This window comes from Camponotus vicinus, unplaced genomic scaffold (assembly GCF_025532165.1).
Source record: "Camponotus vicinus isolate PSW18456_S1 unplaced genomic scaffold, iyCamVici1.0 SCAF_8, whole genome shotgun sequence".
Classification (NCBI taxonomy): domain Eukaryota; kingdom Metazoa; phylum Arthropoda; class Insecta; order Hymenoptera; family Formicidae; genus Camponotus; species Camponotus vicinus.
Window position 1 is genome coordinate 17,892,369 of NW_028141980.1, and position 25,087 is coordinate 17,917,455.

Genomic DNA, 25,087 nt, shown 5'->3' on the forward strand with positions numbered 1-25,087 from the left:
TAATATAAAATAAAAATAATATAAAAATAATATAAATGAGTGGTGATTTTCCTCATCACCCATGGTGTATCACCAAAGGCGCGTTAGGTTTTTCATTTTAAAGTGTGGACCTTTGCCCGGAGTTCTATTGTACCACACTTTAACTAATATTATAATATTGTACTATAATATATCTACATATAATTATCTATATTACATTTATACAGAAGTTGTTTTTTAAAAAGAGATTTTTTACACATTAATATTTTGTGAGTCTAGTGTCAATTAGCGACAATAAATTTTTTAATATTTTACAAGTTTGGTGTCAATTAGCGACAAGAAATTTTTTAATATTTTACAAGTTTGGCAGCTTTGCCTCTCAGTCTTCTCTGGCGCCGCAATCACCGGGATCCATGGAGTGAGTTCGTCCGAATGATTCCCTATGATCCAGTCCACTCTGGGGAAAATTGTCTCCGAGGATGCAACAATTGTGTTGACTTGGTCAACATAAATCACAGAATATGTGATTAACTGTGTTTAGAATTTGCATTTTTATCATTATTTTATATCTATTTATATCTTTTTATTATCTATTTTCTATATCTATATCTATTTTATATATTATATCTATTTTATTTTTTTGTATATATATATATATTTTTTTTTTTTTTTTAAGACGGGAAAATGCATTACGCACACCCCCGACGCTTTCGGCGCGTCGGGGGTAGTGTCGGACTCCCCGGCCCTTGGAAGAAGGCTAGCCCCTCTTCCAAGGAGTGCAACGCCGGGTATACCGACTAAAAACCCCTGTCCTGCAGCCACCCATGCCGCTCAGCGCCGCTCCTTGACCCGGGTACCCGCTGTTCGCATATACCCCGAGGTCAAGCATGGCCCGGACCATTTAAGAGCCCCTACTCGTCGGGGAGGAGAGTCAGTGGGCCGTCCACTGGTTCTCTCCCCCGATCTTTTCGCTAGGGGGAGCAGAGGAAGCGGTCGAGACTAATACGTCTTGTACCGCTCCCTCAGGTCCCTCTTCTTGCGCTCTTTGGGGGGAGGCGCGGCTTCCACAGGCGCGTCCCCCAGGACCACTATCCCACGTTGGACAGAGGGTGGCCAGTCCGTGGCAGACCCCCTCAATGGGAGTCTACCCGTCCGGCTCCCCCCGTCATCGGTGGAGCCCTTTTTCGGAGCGGAAGAGGAGAACTTCTCGCCCGCTTTCGGGCGAGGCCCCCGCTCTCCCCCCGCGGGTCCTGCTGGGGCGGGGGTTTCAAGGAGTTGCGCCCTACGCGGGCCCCCCTTACTCCTCCCGCCAAGTTCAGGGGACGTCTCCCTTTGAGACGCCCTGCGCCTCTCTTCCTCCCTGGCTAAAACAGCCAATCTTCGCTGGGCGGCGCGCCTGCTGGAAACGCTGGCGGTCGCCCCCAGCGAATGCTCGGCAGAGAGGCCGAATTCCGAACAAAGCGGACACTTCGGCCTCTCCGCCGGGCACTCCCGTGATTGATGGGAGCAGTCACCACATCTGTGGCAGCGACCGCTCCTATTTACCCCTTTACAGTTTGCGGCCCCATGGCCGACTTCCAGGCACTGGAAGCAGCACATCCGGCGGGCCGATAACGGCTTAGCCGTGACCGTGGCCCACCCGATGCGCCACCGATCCCCTCCTCGATCAACTTATTCGACATCCTACAGCAACCTGCACACCTAAACAGTCTAAACACATACCTTTAGCAACAGACGATAATATAAGAACCGCTATATCTGCTTGGCTAAATAATTCGTCAACTCGTTTAAAAAATGAGCAGAAGTAGGAAATTCAAAATTCAAAATTTTTTTTATTTTTCAACAACTTGCAAACGCTTTTAATTTATATTATAAATGTAAGATAAATAATTAAGAATTATTTGTTTCAGTAAACGTGTTAAAACATGAAATTTAAGAATGGAATTCGAAGATGACGATTTTAATGAAGATTAACCAGTCTTCAACAACTTCGATTTTTTAATCCATTGATTACGGAGAGATGATTCTCAATGATTTAAAATCATTGATTTAAAATCACCGATTTAAAATGATTTTAAATGACTAATAAAAATGCGCTATAGTTTTCGTTATCGTTAGAAATCGATTTTATGAAATATTAGTTAATATTATTACAGAACTTGTATTGCCTAATACTGCTACTTTTTGCTATTATAAAACTTTCATGCACATAATGTATGCATAAGATCGATTGTTTCGTGTAAGCGTTTTATTTTGATTATATATTCTTATGTTTTACTATTTCTTATGTTAACTTTACGTTTTTTTATTTTGATTACATATTCTTATATTTTTTGCATATCTAATACATTATTTATTTAATTTTCTTAATTATCGATTTTGAATCTGATATTCAAAAACCAAATTATTTTTGAGCTGTGTTTTGAGTTTAGTACAAAATTAAAGATATAAATATCTGAATTAAGTATAAAATAACTTTCTGTTGTAAGTTACGCATTATACAGGGCGATCCTGAAAAACGATCCGTCTATAAAATGACATATTCCTGACACCATTCTAAGACAATTTTTCCTTTACCAAAATTTGATTTGAAGCGTAGTTTTTGAATTATGAGCAAAAATAGTTAGTAAATCACGCGTCGGGTACAGAAGGCAGGCAGGAGCGGCGCGGCGTGCCGCGAGCGCGGGCGCAGCTGACCGCCCGACGGGTGATTATCACCGCATGAGTCGCTAACTATTTTATCTTATAACATAAAATTATGCTTTAAATAAAATTTTGGTAAAGAAGAAAATGTCTTAGAATTACGTCAGAAATACGTGTTGCTTAAAATAACGTTATTTTAATAATGAAAAGTTGTTCCGGATCGCCGGCCGTCCGACGTTGCAATCAGCTGATTGCTACACGCGATGTGTGTATGGCGGAGTGTGTGCGTAAGAGAGAGAGAGAAAGAGAGAGAAAGAGGGAGAGAGGGAGGGTAGGAGGGACAGACATTCATACACACGCACGCACTTTTTTTCTCGCTCTCTTTCTCTCTTTTACGCAACACTCATACACTCTCTCATTCAGTCTCTCACTCACACTCTCTCGATCACTCACTCACTCACTCACCTGCTTACTCACTTGCTCATTCACCTTGTAGCAGCATAGCGAATCTTCATGCTATGTATTGTTGTATCTGCTGCACGGTTATGATTGCTAGAGATGCGCGACACATTGAAATTTTTTCGATTATTAGTCTCACACTCGATTGACACAATACAGATTACGCGATAACGAGTTTACTGTTTATTCACTCACTATTGATTTATCGATACCAAAAATTACTTTCAAAGAAACGCGAATGCAAACAGCACATGACTCGACGCGAAGCGACGGACCGCGGAGACTGCGCGACCACAAGAGTTATGTTGCCAGAAACGCGACACGCGACATCTAACAAACGACTTGCGCGTGGCGCGTGATTGACGCGAGATAAGACGAACGATCGGCTAAAACCTTCGCATTGCGAATGCGGTAGAAAACATGAAACGTATAATGACATACTTAAAAAATTAATTATTTATTAAAAATTATTTATTATAAATAATTAATTTTTTAAGTATGTCATTATACGTTTCATGTTTTCTACCGCATTCGCAATGCGAAGGTTTTAGCCGATCGTTCGTCTTATCTCGCGTCAATCACGCGCCACGCGCAAGTCGTTTGTTAGATGTCGCGTGTCGCGTTTCTGGCAACATAACTCTTGTGGTCGCGCAGTCTCCGCGGTCCGTCGCTTCGCGTCGAGTCATGTGCTGTTTGCATTCGCGTTTCTTTGAAAGTAATTTTTGGTATCGATAAATCAATAGTGAGTGAATAAACAGTAAACTCGTTATCGCGTAATCTGTATTGTGTCAATCGAGTGTGAGACTAATAATCGAAAAAATTTCAATGTGTCGCGCATCTCTAGCAATCATAACCGTGCAGCAGATACAACAATACATAGCATGAAGATTCGCTACGCTGCTACAAGGTGAATGAGCAAGTGAGTAAGCAGGTGAGTGAGTGAGTGAGTGATCGAGAGAGTGTGAGTGAGAGACTGAATGAGAGAGTGTATGAGTGTTGCGTAAAAGAGAGAAAGAGAGCGAGAAAAAAAGTGCGTGCGTGTGTATGAATGTCTGTCCCTCCTACCCTCCCTCTCTCCCTCTTTCTCTCTCTTTCTCTCTCTCTCTTACGCACACACTCCGCCATACACACATCGCGTGTAGCAATCAGCTGATTGCAACGTCGGACGGCCGGCGATCCGGAACAACTTTTCATTATTAAAATAACGTTATTTTAAGCAACACGTATTTCTGACGTAATTCTAAGACATTTTCTTCTTTACCAAAATTTTATTTAAAGCATAATTTTATGTTATAAGATAAAATAGTTAGCGACTCATGCGGTGATAATCACCCGTCGGGCGGTCAGCTGCGCCCGCGCTCGCGGCACGCCGCGCCGCTCCTGCCTGCCTTCTGTACCCGACGCGTGATTTACTAACTATTTTTGCTCATAATTCAAAAACTACGCTTCAAATCAAATTTTGGTAAAAGAAAAATTGTCTTAGAATGGTGTCAGGAATATGTCATTTTATAGACGGATCGTTTTTCAGGATCGCCCTGTATTGTAAGTTAAGCACTTATTGTTAACCAAAATTTATATTGTTAATCGATCTTGTCAACCATTGCCATTTGTATGCAATTTTTGTAAAATGATTTAGTTAAAAAAAGAATTTAAACTAGTAAAATTAATTTTATTAGGCTTGAAATCATTTCTTAATTTTACATAAACCGTAAAATATCTTGTAAAATATTCATTTTTCGATTATCTTACCTTAATACTTTTATGTACAAAATAATGAGAGGAATCAATTGGTGTAAAGAAAACACATAGTTGTTTTTAAGAAAAAATATGTAATTGTTAATTGCAAATTACATATTTTTTCTTCGAAACAACTATGTATTTACTTTACACCAATTGATTCCTCTCATTATTTTGCACATAAAAGTATTAAGGTAAGATAATCGAAAAATGAATATTTTACAAGATATTTTACGGTTTATGTAAAATTAAGAAATGATTTCAAGCCTAATAAAATTAATTTTACTAGTTTAAATTCTTTTTTTAACTAAATCATTTTACAAAAATTGCATACAAATGGCAATGGTTGACAAGATCGATTAACAATATAAATTTTGGTTAACAATAAGTGCTTAACTTACAATATAATGCGTAACTTACAACAGAAAGTTATTTTATACTTAATTCAGATATTTATATCTTTAATTTTGTACTAAACTCAAAACACAGCTCAAAAATAATTTGGTTTTTGAATATCAGATTCAAAATCGATAATTTTGTTTAAATGTTAAATACCATAATAGGACTTGAAAAAATGGAATATCATAAACTTAATATCTGGAAGACTTGAAAATATTGAATATCTTAAACCAATAAACCTGGAAGTGTAATTGCTATTTGGCCAAGATTGGGCAAGATTGATAATCAAGAGCTCCAATCGTTCCAACAATTAGTCTTTAATATACATTAGAATATTGTAGATAGAAGTAGGGACTATTTATTGGAAAAAAAAACAATTGTTTTAAAATAAAAATAACTCTATGCAATATAAAAAGAAAATAAAAAATTATATAGAAGTTTTTTTTTATTGAATAAAAAGATATATTTGGTAAGAAATTTCTCTATAAAAAGATAATTATATAAAAAAACTGGTTAAGACATACAAGCTTATCTTGATATAATTTATATCAAGAAAGGATACATAATCATATTACTCAACCTAATACATTACATTATGTCAGATATACAGCAATAAATATAAAATTTACAAATGTATTTATTACATTTTTTACAAGTGTATTTATTTTTTCTTTTCAATTCGTACAAGATTTTTCTTTAATACTGGCTTGTATGTTAGAAGCTTACTGTAACGTTTAAGAAGCTGTTTCCAAAAATGTATAACATCCGACATTTGTAAATTATTCCATATAAAATCTCTACCGCGATATGCAATCTTTTTCACTATATCATCATTACTCTTTGCAAATTCAATCAAATCTCTGAAAAAATAAAAAATAAAATAAATTAGCTATGATAATTTAATAAAGATAAGATAAGGTAAGGATAGAGAACTATATCAATAATCAATATATATAACTAAATACTTTAATATCTTACTCTAATTCTTTTTGATCTGCATTTTTAGAAACAGGTATATAATGAATCCATGGCTTCATGGCATAATAATAAAATTCAGCCCATTCGTCACCTACATGAAAAACTAACGAATGGCATAAAAATAAATGTTTGTGTCTAAATGAAGCTGCCACACCTCGAAAATTAAACAAATATTTGTATGTACAATGTGATTCTAAAGACACTTCTGACGCTGGTGGTAAATGCAAAGTATCCTAAAATAATGTTAAAGTTTATATAATGACGTTATATTCTGCCAATATTTAATAATTAGATAAATACATAATAATGTATAATTATACCTCCTCAGACTTCCATGCCTGATTTTTAGTATATTGAGCATCCACCAAGTGAGATTTATTGCGGCTTAATAAAATTAAATTATCACGTTCTGAACTTGTTCTAGAACCACGAAAAAATCCTTTATTTTCTTTTTTTTCCCATGGAATCTCTGAGCTTGCCTTATTCAAAAGTTTACGATGCCGATCCCATCTATCAAGACCACGAGGATATAATGAGATAGCAGGACCACCTTCCCAAAATGCCCATGCTGGATACATAATATCATAATATTGCGATGTCTATAAATATATTTTGCAAACTGCTCAACTTTCATTAAACAAATATAACTTAATTGCACAAATATATTTGCTTGTAACAAAAGCTTCAGAATTGATAACAATTAATAAAATCTCTTACCTTACTAAACGAAAAAATAGGCATCGCATTACCAAAATATTCACTGGACTGAGGATAATCTCTGATATTTATTATTAAATCCATATCTGATAAATTACCAATTACTTTTAATAGAAAATGTTCTATTCCAGCACATCTGGATGGAAACATACAGTCTTTTTCTCTGTACAATTTTCCTTCAATTATTTGATAAAATGTACCTCTATGATTATAATAGAATTTAGTATAAATAAACAGAAGAGATCAATATTATCTTACCAATATAAATCAAAATACTATAACCACCTGTTTTTTGCAGCAACTATCATTTCTTCGCTTATGCCCTTCTTTTTAAAAGGGCTCAAGTCCCGTACAATGACATCTTTAAAGCACGAGTGCTTTGTATTATTACATTCTTTATAATCTTGTTCTGCATCTTGAATCGCTGTCAGATATTTTTGATATCTCTCATTTATTGCTGATAGGAAAAGAATAATATACATTGGATTTTACATTTTCTTTTATTACATCATCCTAAATATTTCGGAATTATTGCAATTAATTTTTATCCAAATTTGTTGATACATTGTAGAAACTTATAAATGTACACGATATATACCTTTTGTATATGATAATTTCTGATCAATCTCGTTCTCTTTACATAAATCAGCACTGTTCGCCGAACAGAATTGTTCTTCGCACAAACCACCGGCAAAAAATATCAAAATTATGAAGTAAATTAATCCCAACATATTTTTATTTTTAATAATCCAAGCAATGCAAGTGCACATATAGAGAGAAAAATGAAAGACGCTATGGCCAGAGAGCGATCATGCCCGTGATACCTGTATTCAAAGCGCCTCTATGTCTACAAAACGTGGACATTGAACTACATAGCCATGCCCATGAAACTTCTCAATGGGTAATGCTATGTCCACAATTGTGCTTCTGTTCCATGCGTAGTGTATAGACATCTGTGATTCCGTACTATGTGCAAAAAGTGCCACAATTTTTTTTTTTTTATTGAGTTGTTTAACGTGCCGTCAACCGATCTTGTCTTATTCGGTTTTTTAGACACCTTCTGTACAAGACTTTATCGACAACGTCAGAAAATGGGCGTAGCACGGACACGCACCAAGTGGAGACATTATCGACAGTACGAGAAAATGGGTGTGCGAAATAGTTCCAACTTTGAAAATGGGTGCGAGGGGCGTTGAAAGCAGTCTCGTAAAAGGGCAACAAGTAAAACGCCGGCCTGGCCGCTCTCAGGTTTCTCTCTGTTATCACCGTCGTCAAGATACACGTACTCAACGAGATTTCTTAACCCCCTCCCAACAATCTCTTGTCAAAACTCAGAAGAAATGATGCTGGGAAATAATGGTTAGTATTTTAAAATTATTTTTATTATAAAAAATATATATATAATCGACCAAAATTCTTGTATTTGTTAAAAATTACGATGTTTCGACCATATGGTTGTGGTCCTTTTCAAGTATGACAAAATAATAAAGGTCATGCAGTTTATTATTATTTTCGATTCAACATATTCAGTTTTTGACGAAGTCTCACACTGACATAACGTTTATCTCTCTTTTTAAATGTGGCAAGACGTTAATGATCTTGTAATTTTGATATGTAGAGTTAGATTTACATTGTTATATTCTTTTATCTGAACCGTAAGTTATTCAAATTGTTCACAGTCATTTCAGATCTATTGCTGTTTTTTATTCAAACCGCCAAAACAAAAAATCAAAAAATCTAATTGTCGATTTTATATATGTATACATATATTTAAAAAAATGAAGTAGAATAAATATATTTATATATTTATATCGTAGAAAACAGGAGAAGAAGCCCAAGATTATGGGAGAAGAATCTTTTGCCATCAAAAGATATAGAAAATAAAGATACAAACAGCAGTAAAGAACAAATTAAAACAGAACTTCCGAGAAAACCTCTGCAAGATATAACAAAAAAAAGGTATTATTTTACTATTTATTATTATTTATTTCAAATTTATATAATTCCTTTTTTAGCCACCTTCCTTTCCTTTTTTTGCCAAGCATCCTCTATTGACTGCTTTTCCATTTGACCATCTTCCTATAATGTCTTCTCTGTATTCTCCTTGTACATCTGCCTTGCTTCTTCATCCCATCATATTACCATTTTTCTTCTTTCTTCTTCATCCTTTTTTCCTGCCGACTCCTCCTCTCCTTCTTTCAGCTCTATGATCAAAGGCATGTGGTCTGAGTCCACCCTTTAAATTCTCCTTCCTTTATCTCTTTGAATATAATTTATATATGTATATATTAAATTTTTATTTATATATTAAAATTTTTATTAATTTTTAATATTAATTTTTATATATTTAGACATCAACAAAACGCAACTTCAAAAATTGAAGAAGAGGAAGCAAAAATTACAAAGCCTCTTACAAATGAAGAAATAAAAGAGGAAGACGAAGAGGAAAAGCAGGATGCGGCTGCGGCGGCATGGCCCGTGAGTAGATTTAAATTTTATAAAATATGTCACAATTTATATATATGACACATTGTGGAGTCATCGTGTTTGCGGAATTTATTTTGATTTCAGTAGCATCATCTCTTACATCTCTGTCGCAAATCTCGTGCAAGGACAATGGAGGACGACGAAGGACAACAGATATCGAGGAATGGCGGAAGAGAAAAATTAATCTGCATTTTTCAATGTAAACCCGTCTCAGTTGATACTGAAACTGCGCGAGAAAGTATTCGGTCGCGAACTTGATATGTAAGATCGATTCAAATAACTGATTGTTTTAGTTTAACGATTACTTGGATCTGATTATACACACTTAATTCGTGACTGACTTTCTTGCGCAGTTTTAGTGGAGACAAATCGGCACTTTTCAGTGCCTTTACATTGATTCGTTGGAAATTACGGTTATCGCAATCAGCATTTTTCAATGCTATTTTAATATTTATACAATTTTTCTGCAATAATAACTATAAGTTTTCTTGATAGTTAATATTACAGAAATGTTTTGCACTTATATCATTATTTATTCTTCGTAATGTCTTTTTATATCAATATGTACTTAAAAACAGTGCAATATACGGCGAAAAGAAATATTGAATGAAAAGACATTATCTCTTTCCTTTCTCTTTTTTACTTCAGAATTTCTAATCTTGTGTTTTTTCTGTTTAGATCTGCTGGATTCGAGAAGATCCTATTGGAAAAGTGGACTTTTTTTATTTCAGTGACCGGAAAAGGATACATATATATATTATATATATTTTTTATAATTAATGTAAAAGTTTTTTATATTATAATTTATATGTTTATGTACCTTTTAATTGTATTCGTGTTCTTATACGTATATTTGTAAAATAAAAGATTAATTTTTGTCTATAAAAAATTATTTCAATTTATTTCTAAAAAAATAAATGGAAGAAAGAGTTAAATCGTCAATGTGATGTCAGTGTAGTAAAAGAAAAATATAATGTATAAAGAGGAAATAAGTTGGTTTTTTTTAAATAATTATTTTCTTCTACATTGGAAGTTAATATTCGTATGACTTATATGTGTATAGCTAATTCATTACTTATATTTTTATATAAATATTTTTTAAATAAAGAGAGAGAAACATTGATTTTTATTATATTCAAATTATTTAAAATTATTCCTCTCAAAGAAAATTAATAGAAAATAAGATGAAAAATATCATTTGATTTTTCAATATCAGTGACGTCACGATTTAAATTCCACAGAATCTGCTACATTTCTGCTGTCAATCTGTCGGCACATTATGTCAGCAGACTCTGCTCGGTTTCTGCCGCCAATCTGCCACTAAGTTATGCCGGCAGAATCTGTTCGATTTTTGCTGCCAATCTGGTAATTGATTATGTTAACAAGCTTTGTTATATTTCTGTTGACATTCTGCCGACATCACATGATATATCAGAACCTGCATCAATTCTATAATCTTTCTGTCGACAACAATTTGTAACAGATTACCTGACAAGATCTGCTTTAGCAGACTTGGCTATTGGGGTATATATATATTTAATGATATATTTAATATATAAGTTTGTTTTGCACTCGTATTACCGACTCTTTGTGCACATAAACAGAACCACAATTTGTAGACATAGCATGTTATACTCATTGAAAAGTATGCTAACTTATTTCTGGTCGACCCTTCTTAACTTTTCTCTGTTAATATTCACAAATGTTTTTAGTAGGTAACCTATAATGCGTAATTTTTGATTGTATTCCATGCTATATGCACAAATGTCAATAATGCGAGATACTTATGTATATTATTAAGTAAATTTTTAATATAAATAAATTTTGTCATCTTCCTTCCTTCTCTCCCTCTTTCTCAATCTTTATTTTAGACAATTATAAAACGAATAGAACTATATTTGAAACATATATATATATTTATCTTAAGTCTACAAAATGTAAGTGGACACATAAATCATGTTATTAATTAACAAAGAATTGCGCCATATTTTATCACCCATAGAATGCAGTATTTTATATTAAAATTAGTAGGTCTAGTCGGTAATTATAAGCTGATCAAACATTCTCACAGAGTTTCTCACTTTTGAAAACGATTGTAAAGAATTGTTTACAACTTGATACGGTTACACTTTCAGGTAGGAGACAATCGAACAGTGCTGAGAATGGAAACCTATGCGAAGAACGATAAGATCCTTTTTCCCACTTTCTTGATTCTTTTCATCGTTCACGACATGATCATTCTGTTTATATAATGCACATAGGAGTGGAAAAACGGTGCCTTGAAATTAATTCATATTAAGTAATCACTCAATTTCTATCGTCTTCTTTTATTGTTTAATATATTCCAAAACTTTCTGTTCGCTATTAGCATGAAGAAATAGATACAATAGATCATTTCCGCGTAACATACACGCGTACTTTATGCGTTTCTCGATTGGAGATCTCAATCTCTAATATTAAATGCATACGCATGATTATAAATTCATTAAATCAATTAATAAAATTATTTTCTGTTTTGTGTATCAAGAAACATATAAGAATTATAAGAATAATGTAGAGGAATATATATATGTATATATGTGTGTGTGTGTTTTGCTTAATTTTTAAATTCATATATTCAGTTATTTCTTTAAATAATAAAGAGTTATAAAAATATATTTTAAATAAAAGTTATTTTATATTTAAGAAGATCTATAATATGACTTAAATGAGAAATCTAAATTATTTTTTTTAATAATGTCAGTTTTATTTTTTTAAATGCAATATCTATCTTAATTTGGAACAATCATAATCTATTTCTCTCGCCTGCGTTGATCGAATAATATAATTATATGTTATGGTAAATTATATATTATGGTAAATCTTTTGCAAAGAGATATAGAAACAATGGCCCCGAAAGGATCGTTCTACTTATGCAATTGTAGGTATTCATACGGTCTACGTACGCGCTACGCACAATCATCGCTTTATCTCCGTCCGGTTCTTCCGCGGCCGTCACTTACATCGTTCTAGGGTCTCTCACAGAGTTTCTCCATTTTGTAATTTTTCTCTCATTATCGTGCAGTTCGCGCGGTTGGGAAACGTCAGCTTGCTTTTCCACGAAAAACGATCAATTATGACCGTACGCCTGTATTCGCGTGAGAATACCGTGGCTTCCTCCAATCTAGAAACCGTTCTTGACTGCTCGTACAATTATTATTTTCCTCGCAATTGCGCCTGTGATGAGTGCGTCAATTAAAAGCATGATACGCAATAACGGTAACATATCTGACAAATGTTTTGTTCTTACTCATTTTTATTCACGAGTCATATTATACGCAATTCCGTTCAACATTTCTTTCCTTTTTATTATCTATTTAGCTAAAAAAGGGCACGTCATGCAAAATGTCGGAAGAGAATTATATAAAAAGGATGCAATTGAATTATGTAATATATAATATCGATGTGGAAGTATAATTAAAAAATAAAATTCTAGATCGCGGTATTTTATCTCATTTACTTGGTCGCTGAATGGAGTTTTGTGAAAGCCCCTTCGAACGGATGGGCTTATTGTCTTCACTTGGAAAGTTTGCTACCGCTTCCTACGTTTATGTTTACGCACTAGCCCTTTTTTTCTAATTACATCATTATATACCATGATTTTATATCAAATAACATGTTAAATTGTCTGGTATGAGAAATTGAAATTTACATCAACACAAAAATATGAAATAAATATAAATTTGACTATATTTTGCATTTCTCAAAAATAAACGAATCATAAAACAGTAAAGGCGTAGAGAAGGAGAAATTACTAATCTATTATATAATACAAGATATAGATTACATTCTAATATGTCACATAATATCTGACAATTTACTTTGCTCCTATACGTATACATATATAGTAACATCGCGATATCCCTTTCCGTTTCATGTCGAGATATTTATATGTGTGTATATGTGAACAGGTAAGCGGAAAAATTGGCTCGAATCGACAGAATAACTTCCGGTGTCAGGAAAGGCAAACCGAGCAAGCAATTACATCGGGTGGTTCACAACGAGATACGTGCGCGGAGCATATACATGTCGGTGGGCGAATGCACGCGCGCGTAACGGCTTTATATTTAGAATTTAATCATCGAACAAAACCGAGAATACAGATCAGGCTGCATTAGGAACTCTGGTAGGTGCGAGGTACAAACGCACTCGTGGTGTGAGGACGTAATAAAAAAAAACCGACTAAATATAGAACAAAATTTTCCGTGAAAGATTGATGCGCGAGAAGGAAAACAACTTTTTGATATTCGATTTGTCATTATTCTATTAAAGAATAGAAATAATTAAACAGTTTTTCTTCGTGCTCGCGAAGATTAAAGTTTAAAGTATAAATAATTTCAGCGTGGGATTTTTTAGGAAAAGTACGTTTTTAGTTTACCCAGATATTTATGCACGATGGCATTATTATTGGCAATGTAATTATATCTTCACGATGCGCGTAAGGTAATCATCGCGGAATAATAAATCACTTTAATCGTAGGAAAGACCGCATAGGCTGCGCTCAATTCAATCTTAACTATTATATACAAGGTATAAATCTTTATATTTAGTGTTTTGCAAAATACTTAAATATTTTTTATTAAAAATGGACGTATAGTATTTTAATATGTTCAATAATATTAGCAATAATCATATTATTAATATTTTTATTCTTCTATTTAAAATAAATTTTAATTTTCCTTCATTTTTCATATTTATGACAAATTTCTATAAAAAACTTTTCTATAAAAATTTATCTTCTTTATATTATTATCAGATTGTACAATCAGACTACAAGTGGGAGAGTTATCACTTTCTGTAAAAATGTCTTTTATCATCCTAAAAATAAGGAGTAACAGAAGTGAATCAGAAGCAAATCAAAATAAGGAAATAGAAGGAAATGAGCTGCTAAATAAAAATAAGTAAAGTAAAATGGATGAAAATAATCACAGTGAAATATCAATTGATTAAAGTTGACACAAATTGCGGATGACTCAAAATAATCCGGATGAGCTAAGATTATATTGATATGTAAAATATTTGTAATGATGATAGTAAGAAAAAATTAAAGCGACTAACATTTACATATATATATCTGATGTTTTATTGAATATGACATTGGCAGTATGTCTAGATTCTTATCTATTGATGTGATAAATGTGAATCATTATTAAACAAATAATACAATTGGATCACTATTACAATTATAATTTATAAATATTTGTCAAATATTTTTATGTTTTTTAAACGGAGTAATATTTTATTATTAATTTTATTATAGGTTGCTGGTCTTAATGTTCAAAAAAAAAAATCAAACATTCGCAGAAGCAGTTAACACACACGAGCCAGATATGTTCACGCATTTTGCGCATTTTGACGTATCTAATAAAATTAACATATATAAATTGCAAATCCAAGTATCTTTTATTTGCTTTCTTTAATGTTTTCTCCAAACTCCTTTTCAATTTCTATTATATACATTTTACCCAGATAGAATTTTAAAACATGAAATTGAAAACATTATTGATGCGATCTCTGTCTTCCAAGAATGACAGTCCCAGCACCCATCGGTTTGTTTTAGAAAAACATCACCGATGCGGACTCTGCCTTCCAAAAGTGACAGTCCCAGCACCCATCGGTTTGGTTTACAAAAACATCACCGATACGGACTCTGCCATCCAAGGATGACAGTCCCAGCATCCACCGGCTTGTTTATACGAAATACATTTATTTAGATAATAATATTTGAGAAAGTTTATTAGATACATAATAGTAAAACATGAAATTAGTGAGTTATATATTTGTACATATAAACTTAAATATTAATTAAATTTTTTTCTCTATATTTTCTCTTTATTAATTACATTTTGTTGAATACCAATTTTCTAATTTATTATATGTGCATATATATATATATATATATATATATATATATATATATATATGTATATATAATTAATATTATCAATAATCTAATATTTTGCACATGCCAATGAAGCATATTCAATTTAAATATTTGATATCTATGTCAATGTAAACTAATGTAAAGTTCTATTTGTCTATTGTATTGTTAAAGTATGTTTGCGTTTTAAATGAGTTTTAAACTCCATTCTAAATTAAATGAATTTTAAACTTCATTCTAAATTATCATCTAGACATGGCATTTATTATTGTGTGTAATTAATTTAAAAAGAGATACGTTTTAAAAAATGTGTAGTATAATAGTATAAAAACAATTTTATCATATTTATATGTTGTTAGATGCTGTGTTTTATGAATTTGAAAAGTATCAGTGATATTTCACTGCAAAATAGGTGAAAAATATGAATAAAGGAAATGTACAATATAATAATAAATAATATATTTATGATTTCTATTTTATTTCCGAAATGAAAATGTAATAAAAAAATACATATAATTATTAAAATTAAATTTCGAAATTTGAACACAAAATATGAAAAATATGACGTCTTTATTTATCTAGATTCTTTCATCTATGCTTTGCATGAAAAACGCGACAGTTGGTAATGGATTGTTAAACATTTATTTAATGATATTTCAAACAGATGTAAGCCTCAGTTTAGATAAGGTCAAAAGTGATCGGCATTATTATTACAATAAAATACATCAAGAACATAAGATGTGTATATTTCAAATAGATGTAAACGCCAGTTTAAATAAGCGATCAGCATTGTCACTTTGACAAAATACATCAAAAGCGATCAGCATTGTCATTTAGACAAAATACATTAAAAGTGATTAGCATTGTCACTTTAACGAAATACATAATAGACACCAGACGTGCATATTTAAACAGATGTCAGCTTATATAAGGTCAAAAATGATCAGTTTATATAAGGTCAAAAGCGATCAACATTGTCACTTTGATAATATACATTAAGAATATCAGACGTGTCTTCCTTAATGTAAGTAATTTCACATTAATTACATTTTTATTGTGTAGACTCATTATTATAAAATATATTTAAATTTCATAATTATTATATATTTAGTTTGGAAAATGAAGAAATTTCAACGTGATCTAGGAATTGTGCTAATTCTTTGTTTTGGTTTATTTACAACATTAGGAACATGTGATTTAGAACAATCACAAGGCACGAAATTACGATTAGTGAGCGCGGTACGATATGAAAATGTTCTGCAAAAAAAAATTCTCCTAAAATATTCGAAACTAAGGTAATGTTGAAATTTTCAGATATTCAGACATGGCGATCGTACAGTAGATGTTCCAAAAAATGAATCTTATCCAAATGATCCGTATAAAGATTATGGCTATTATCCATATGGCAATGGTCAATTAACTAATGTAAGATATCTTATTTATACATTACATAACATATTGCATTACATTTTTAATCTTTTCACTATTAATATAAATATATTACATATTTATAATTTTCAAAAAAATAAAAATTACCATTAAAACGGTTTTGCTCAAGATTTTTCAACATACATCAAGGTAAATGTGGCTAAATAAACACATCTGTAACAACGAGAAGATCGACCTTTTTCTTATTTCTTTGTTTTCGCATGAAGGATATTATTGCTTTATTTTCAAATTTTCGTTTCTTTGAAAGAAAACATTACATTTTATTTTTCTTATTATTTATATTTATTAATAATGTTATTAAGGTCGGCAAGAAGAGAATGTATCAATTAGGATTGATGTTAAGAGACAGATACAACAGTTTTCTCGGAAATATATACTATCAGCCAAATATCTACGCACGGAGCACAATGTTCGCTAGGACCAAAATGAGCTTACAATTAGTTTTCGCGGCACTTTATCCACCTGCTGACATGCAAAAGTGGAATCCACTGCTTCTTTGGCAACCAGTGGATTTTACGTACATTAATATAACTCATGATCAGCTGTTGTTTCCAATTCAGTGCCCTGTGTAAATAATTCTTTTTTCTTCATTATATATAATAACAATAAGTCGTCAAATAACAAAGTTTAATATTAATATAATATTAAATTATATTAATATAAGAATAAATTATAACAAATTAATAAAAAAAGATATGTAAGCTAAACGATATGTATAATAGATAAAATCTAGACGTTCATAATAATTCTCTTCTCTTATCGAAACATTTTGAACATTTATATTTTAGTATAATTATATATAAGTATTATATTATATATAGGTTAATTATTTAATTCAATTATGATATTTAAGACTTTTTAACGTTATGTTTTAGAAAAATGCTGTATTTAAAGATTATGTTATATAAATTTCATCATAAATAATATTTTATCATTAAATAATATATAATTATTTAATTATGTCTCTTCTTGAAATTACTTCTTTATATTATTTCAAACATGCACATTTCTTTTTAGATATATCCGACTTTATAACGACATGATAGAAAATAATATAACAGTAAAAGAAAAAATAGCAAAGTTTGCTGATATAATGAAAGAAGTATCGATGTACACAGGAAAAAATATGACGACAATGTTTCATCTCTCTCTTTTATATCAGACTTTAGTTGCAGAAGAATCTTTTGGACTACATTTACCAAAGTGGACGCAAGGCTTATTTCCAAATGGCGCACTTTTGGATGCCGCGATTTTACAAGTTAATCTATTTAGTTACGGCACATTAAATAAACTTAATGGAGGTATATTTGAATCAAAAACATATTTCACTTAAATTAAATAATATAAATTATTTCTTAAAGAGTATTAAAGATTAATCTTCGATGAAATATTTTGATATTATATATTTTTATTACATAAATTCGGCCATAAATTCATTTATTCTATTTCCTCTCACATTTTTCTGGAATATAACAATAAAAATGATAAAAATATAATCGCTTTTAACGTCATAAGTCTTTTTTCGCATATTTAAAATATATTGCAATAAAAAAGTTATTTTTATTGCAATATATTTTAAATATGCGAAAAATATATTACCTTTGTTATAAATAATAGCATTCTGAAACGATAGCATTCGTTACTGTTTTAGATCTCTAGAATACAAATAATTATCAAATAAATTCTGAATTTCTGAGAAAAAAATGGAATTTATTATTTTATAAATTTTTATTATTATTATTTTATTACTATATAAAAGAACAGTACATATCTTTTGATCATATATGTAATCTAATATAAAACATTCATATATGTTGATAAATATCATACCTGTATGTGTGTGTCTATGTATTTTTATATCTTTTAAAATTTATATAAAATATTTATGCGATTTTTACAGGTATATTATTACGCAGAATAATTAACGATATGAATGAAGTGATTAATGGAACTTTAAAAGATCGAAAACTCAATCTTTTTTCTGGACACGATATAAATGTGGCTGCAATATTGCACGCTTTAAATATATTCTGTGAGCATGTTATACAATACACGAGCAGTATTATCATAGAATTGCATGAAAAAAATAGCAAGTTTTTTGTTAAAGTAAGCGTCTAATTTCTCGTTTATGCCTACCAGTAACGTGGGATAACACGAATAATATTTATCATTAATACTCAACAATTAACAAATGAAACTTATTTCTTGTAGGTGGTACATTATTTAGGCATTCCACCAATAATAATAGAAAAACGCATTCCCGGCTGCGAAATATTATGCCCATACGATAAATTCATTCAATTAACATTGACATCAACTGCGACGAACGAAGAATTGAAGTGTCCCGAAGTAATGGCCATCAATTTAAATTTTTGATTGTTTTTATTAATTTTTTTCACGGTACAATAATTTGTGTCACGAATATTATCCGCTTTTGTGACAATCCCAGCACCCACTGGCTTACTTTATAAAAACATCGCCGGTGCGGACTCTGCCACCCAAGGATGACAGTCCTAGCACCCACTGACTTATTTTATAAAAACATCGTCGATGCGGATTCTGTCATCCAAGGATGACAGTCCCATCGGCTTGTTTTATAAAACAATAATTAATAATAAAATATTACTGTGTTTAAAAACATAAAAATATTTATAAAAAATCAGAGTCCGGTGCAGACTCTACAATCCAAGGATGACAGTCCCAGCATCGGCTTGTTTATACCAAATACATTTATCAGATAATAATATTTGAGTTTATTAGATATATAATTTATTAGTTTCTTCGATACAGATAATGTAAGTAAAATATATGAGATTATTGAGTATATATTTATATATATTTTAATTCTTTTTCTCTATATCTTTATTAATTACTATTTTTAATTATTTGTTGCATATCAATTTTCTATCTTATTATATGCGTATATATAATTAATATTATCAATAATCTAATTTTATGTCAACGAAGCATACTCAATTTAAGCATTTGATATCTATGTCTTTGTAAGCTAATATAAAGTTTTATTTGTCTATTGTATTGTTAAAATGCGTTTGCGTTTTAAGTGCACTTTTAAACTCCATTCTAAATTATCATTTAGACGTGGCATTTATCGTGTTTAATTAATTTAAAAAATAACATACGTTTTAAAAAATATACGGTATAATGATAACATAAAAAAATATGTATGAAAATATATAGTATATATGGTATAATGATAATGTATAAAAAATATAGCATAATGAAATATAAAGGACGACAAATTTTATAATATTTGTACGTTGTTAAGTGTTACATTTTATAAATTTTACAAATATCAGTGATTTTCACTGCGAAATAAGTGAAAAATATGAATAAAGAAAATGAAATAAAAAATATTACACATTTAAAGCTAGAATCCAGCCTTCTTAAAATAAATTTTGCACAATGTGTTCAATTAATATTAAAAAAAAAATATTATTGTGGCCAATTGGATTTTTTATTAATTTTTCTATCGAAAATTATTATAATTTCTAAAAAATAAAAATTTTTTTTAGATATAAACATTTATAAATAAAAATATTTTTACATAAATAATCTAAATAATTATAAATATTTCAAATAATATTTCGTATATATTTTTAGAAAAATGGTAACAAATACTTTAAATATGTTAATTGTTTTAAAAATAATATCTATAGAATATTGTATAATAACGACGAACGTGATCGACGACAACGTCCGATTTTCATGCGAAATTCGCTAGTGATTGACGCATACACTCGCAACTCCCACGCGTGCGTTGTCTCCTACACATGTGCATACACGTGCGTGTATATGTCGTGCGCCCGCGCACGGGGGTGCATGCGTGCTTGTGAAAATTTGTATTTGTGCGAGAATGTATATAATGAGAAAATCGCGATCACGTAATAATCGCGTATTGAACATTTTTAAAAATTTTGAGTTAATTGTATCTTACTTTAATTGGATCTCACCTCGATTCCGTTTGTCACTGTTTGTCACTCGATGAATGAAATAGTGTAATTTTGTAGTGTAATTTTCTCCAAGTTAATTTAATTTTCTCTACCTTTTCACAAGTTTAGAAAATGACGATTCTTCTGCAACAAATAATTTTCCTTTTGAGTGTGATGTAAAATTAAGCTCGTAAATAACGTTCAATGATAAAAAAATATTTAAAAGTGTTAAGAGATATAATCATATAATTTGACAATTTTAAGATAAAGAATTTGGATTTTATCTTGAAACAATTTATCGAGAAGCTTAATGATAAAATCGTGGATGAGCACTAGAATGGTAAATTAATAAAATGTACATAAATGAATTGAAGATGCATTGTCTTGTGTATGACAATAATATAATAACAAAATTGGCTTTAAGTCAACGAAGAACAATGCATACTAATTATTATTTATGAATTAATAAAGGGAATAATTCTCTTTGTTCATATACAGACATTAAAAATAAATTGCAACAATTATTCTCAAATTATTCAAACAACTGTTTAAAATAATAACATGAATACCTTACTTCTCAAGAAATGTTCTCAAGAAAATAAATTTTGCACAATGTGTTCAATTAATATTAAAAAAAAAAATATTATTGTGGCCAATTGGATTTTTTATTAATTTTTCTATCGAATATTATTATAATTTCTAAAAAATAAAAATTTTTTTAGATATAAACATTTATAAATAAAAATATTTTTACATAAATAATCTAAATAATTATAAATATTTCAAATAATATTTCGTATATATCTTTAGAAAAATGGTAACAAATACTTTAAATATGTTAATTGTTTTAAAAATAATATCTATAGAATATTGTATAATAATATTTAAAAAAATCAATATCAAGGAAATAAGCATGTAATTAATTTTAAAAGCAACAAATAAATTAGGAAAATTATGAATTTCCAGATTTGAAAGACAAAAAATAGTATACATACATACATACATATATATACTATTATATATATATATATATATATATATATATATATATATATATATATATATATATATTGCGACGTTTCAATTTTAATTTTCACAATCCTCCTCGGGTGTTAGAGAGGAGGATATTAAGGGGGAGCGAAAACTTCGTCAAAAACACAAGGATAGAGATACTCGCGCTTGGAGGAACTAAGATGGAGGGTGTTCTCGCGCGAGCCTCGGCGAAGCGTTCGATGCGATCGATAATCGATAGCCGTCGGGCGCCGCTTACTTTCTTTCCGGCGTAACGCTTTTCACTTACGCGAAGCCCTCGAATTTCGGCGATTTCTTAATTTATTGTAATCTATCACGCACCGCGACACATTCACACGCACAACAAATATCTCGGAATAAGCGCAAATTACGTAACGAGCGCGACAAAGACAGCACGATATTCGCAACGTCACGATACGCACACGGTCACACACTCACATACACGCTAATTAATAACGAAAATTGCCCGAAGATCGATTGCGGGGATGTCTTACGCGGCTTCAACAACTCTTTTCGACAACACGGATAGCGAACGCATTCCCCGCGATTTACCGCGCACGTGGTCGATATACGAGAGCCGGTCGCTACGCGTTTTACAACATCCCGAATCCGGAGAGAAATGAACGGTTCCTTATTGACTACGGCCGACGTTACGATCGTCCTTGATGCCTCGATCGCTTGTCTCCGGTCGCCCGAAATACACGAAAATCGCGAGCTCGGTACAAAGCCCGAGCCAACGAGACACGAAAATGGCGACGGCGACAGAGCGGCCGGTCCGCGGACGGAATCGCGTACGTGGCTTATAATTATGCGATGGGCAACCTCACCGATACTTGCTCCCGCAGCCAGGGGGATGTTCCTCGGCTTCGTCCTCTCGATCTCGATCTAGGCTGCGACACACACACGACAACACAGTAAAAGAGTACTACCCGAGAGGAGCGCCCGCACCAGAATGTCTCCCTGGATCTAGCGATCCAGGGTCGATAACGGCGTCAATCCTTCGCGCAGGGGTGCGCGGATTCGCGGCCAATAGCGCCGCGACACGCGAGATATTAATGCGCCCCACAACAACGCCGTATCGGGGGCCGTAACGGCCCCGATAACTTGAAAATATTTATGTTGGCGATCTTGTTATCGGCGGTCTTTCTGAGGTCAATCTTTCGTCCTTCGTCCTCGGAGGATAGCGCCGACCGGTCCTGTGACTTCGGTCTAAGACAACTGTTGCTTTGAGACTTCTCCTCCTTTAATGGCAGGGGGCGAATTCTGCCCGCGACTCTGCGCTGTCCTGATCCCCGGGCGCTATCTCCGCTCTCGACTCGAAGGCTGTGAGCCGTGCCGGTGGTCGCAAAAAGATTCCTCTTCTTTTTCTTCCGGTTTTTTTTCCGGCGGGTTGCCTGACGTACAAAATAATAAAAAATTACAATTAGAAAAATGCGAAATCACAATAATAGCTCGTCTCTCCGGAGATCACGATACGGCTCTCGCTATCTTTTTCTGGCGCGGCCGCTCAGCTCGCGCCCCATCAAGATATTCGGGGCGGATGGACACGTGTCGGGACGGCAACGTCACACCATATATACAGGGTTTACTAAAAGTGTGGAAACCCCTTAATATTTCGAAAAATACGCATTTGAAAAGAAATGTTCCATACAAAAGTTATAGGGTTTTATGTGGCGCATTACACAGCAACATTATTATGACCTCGAATAGCGTTGTCAAGGTTGTGAAGGTCACCTCCAACTTTTTAAATGGGACATCCTATATGCTTTTGCATATTCTTGTAGCTTATCTCGAGAGCTTTCCAAAACACTATAATTAAGTTAGTTTTCATTAAGTACTTTCCGAGTTATGAGGCTTGAAATAATTTCTTAATTTTACATAAACCATAAAATATCTAGTAAAATATTCATTTTTCGATTATCTTACCTTAATACTTTGATGTACAAAATAATGAGAGGAATCAATTGGTGTAAAGAAAAAACATAGTTGTTTTTAAGAAAAAATATGTAATTTGCAATTAACAATTACATATTTTTTTTTAAAAACAACTATGTTTTTTCTTTACACCAATTGATTCCTCTCATTATTTTGTACATAAAAGTATTAAGGTAAGATAATCGAAAAATGAATATTTTACTAGATATTTTATGGTTTATGTAAAATTAAGAAATTATTTCAAGCCTCATAACTCGGAAAGTACTTAATGAAAACTAACTTAATTATAGTGTTTTGGAAAGCTCTTGAGATAAGCTACAAGAATATGCAAAAGCATATAGGATGTCCCATTTAAAAAGTTGGAGGTGACCTTCACATAACCTTGACAACGCTATTCGAGGTCATAGTAATGTTGCTGTGTAATGCGCCACATAAAACCCTATAACTTTTGTATGAAACATTTTTTTTTAAAATGCGTATTTTTCGAAATATTAAGGGGTTTCCACACTTTTGGTAAACCCTGTATATATATATATATATATATATATATATATATATATATATATATATATATATATATATATACAGGGTGTCCCGAAACTAATGAGGGAGATCATTATTTTTTGCATATTCCCAATTTTTGTCATCATGTATCTTTCTAACTAAGCCTTAAATTAAAATTCTATTAAAGTAAACTCTACCTAAAATTAACTAAAGAATGTGACTTTATTAATATTTTATTCCCATAAGCCTTAGTTTGCGAAAAACCCTTTATTTTCAATCGTTTATAACTCCAAAACTATTATAGTGCCGCGACATTTTCGCTGAGGAAAAATCGTTTTTAAATTGGCCAGAGAATCTGCCTTTAAAATATCAAGCGTTAGTTTCGGGACACCCTGTATATATATATATATATATATATTTACTTTTGTCGTGTTATATTTCGTGTTATATATTTCCTGGAAGAGCTTTAGCTTAATGATGGATTTTTCAAAGTGAGTACTTGTAACATTGGCTGTCTTTAACAGTAACTTCGTCAGTGGTGCTACTTACGCTGAATGGCACGGAACGATGCACGTGCTACGTACGTACATTACGGATCGGGGACGCATGCGCGGCGAACGTAAATCCGCGTACGCGACTGTCACTACCGCACGACTTCATTCATATTTTTTCCCTGTAACCGCTCCACCCGTTCCCATTCACGTGCTCGCTCGATCGACCCGGCCTACGGTAGTGATACATATATACAGCACGGAGATTGAGTAATTTTTAACAGTTTTCAATTGATAATTCTCATTCGGTTGTCACATTTATGCGCGATTTCGCATAATTTTTTCCCTCCATCTTTTTACTGTCTCTTGGTTAAATGACACTCGACTAACGAAGAGCGAATGTACAA

General features: G+C 32.0%; 3 protein-coding genes and 1 long non-coding RNA gene across 8 annotated transcripts; 3 read left to right on the top strand and 1 right to left on the bottom strand.

Moving 5' to 3' along the window:
• Positions 1 to 5,729: 5,729 nt before the first annotated feature.
• Positions 5,730 to 7,956, bottom strand: LOC145976188 (O-glucosyltransferase rumi homolog). Its single transcript, XM_083107210.1, has 6 exons — positions 7,511 to 7,956; positions 7,198 to 7,369; positions 6,913 to 7,114; positions 6,516 to 6,794; positions 6,196 to 6,428; positions 5,730 to 6,077 (listed from the first exon to the last, which is right to left on the bottom strand). The coding sequence occupies exons 1-6, from the start codon at positions 7,680 to 7,682 to the stop codon at positions 5,879 to 5,881; spliced, it is 1,257 nt and encodes a 418-aa protein (XP_082963336.1). The 5' UTR covers positions 7,683 to 7,956; the 3' UTR covers positions 5,730 to 5,878.
• A 14-nt stretch (positions 7,957 to 7,970) lies between these two features.
• LOC145976191 (uncharacterized) lies at positions 7,971 to 10,288 on the top strand. 4 transcript variants are annotated; one of them, XM_083107214.1, is made up of 5 exons: positions 7,971 to 8,271; positions 8,730 to 8,871; positions 9,264 to 9,390; positions 9,487 to 9,660; positions 10,078 to 10,288. In XM_083107214.1, the coding sequence occupies exons 1-4, from the start codon at positions 8,253 to 8,255 to the stop codon at positions 9,655 to 9,657; spliced, it is 459 nt and encodes a 152-aa protein (XP_082963340.1). In that variant the 5' UTR covers positions 7,971 to 8,252; the 3' UTR covers positions 9,658 to 9,660; positions 10,078 to 10,288. The 4 variants fall into 4 exon arrangements, with proteins under 4 accessions (XP_082963340.1, XP_082963339.1, XP_082963342.1 ...); XM_083107216.1 differs by having other exon boundaries at positions 7,975 to 8,271; positions 9,487 to 9,598; XM_083107213.1 differs by having other exon boundaries at positions 9,487 to 10,288.
• Positions 10,289 to 10,572: 284 nt separating this feature from the next.
• LOC145976192 (uncharacterized) lies at positions 10,573 to 13,661 on the top strand. Its single transcript, XR_014440211.1, has 3 exons — positions 10,573 to 10,923; positions 11,535 to 11,698; positions 13,350 to 13,661. It is a non-coding gene; the product is annotated as an uncharacterized LOC145976192 (long non-coding RNA).
• A 2,435-nt stretch (positions 13,662 to 16,096) lies between these two features.
• LOC145976190 (venom acid phosphatase Acph-1-like) lies at positions 16,097 to 20,161 on the top strand. Of its 2 annotated transcripts, none has more exons than XM_083107212.1 (7): positions 16,097 to 16,343; positions 16,431 to 16,558; positions 16,634 to 16,744; positions 17,071 to 17,336; positions 17,786 to 18,069; positions 18,669 to 18,800; positions 18,980 to 20,161. In XM_083107212.1, exons 2-7 carry the CDS (start codon positions 16,439 to 16,441, stop codon positions 19,057 to 19,059), a joined length of 993 nt encoding a protein of 330 aa, XP_082963338.1. In that variant the 5' UTR covers positions 16,097 to 16,343; positions 16,431 to 16,438; the 3' UTR covers positions 19,060 to 20,161. The 2 variants fall into 2 exon arrangements, with proteins under 2 accessions (XP_082963338.1, XP_082963337.1); XM_083107211.1 differs by having other exon boundaries at positions 16,099 to 16,343; positions 18,669 to 18,874.
• The last annotated feature ends 4,926 nt before the right edge of the window (positions 20,162 to 25,087 follow it).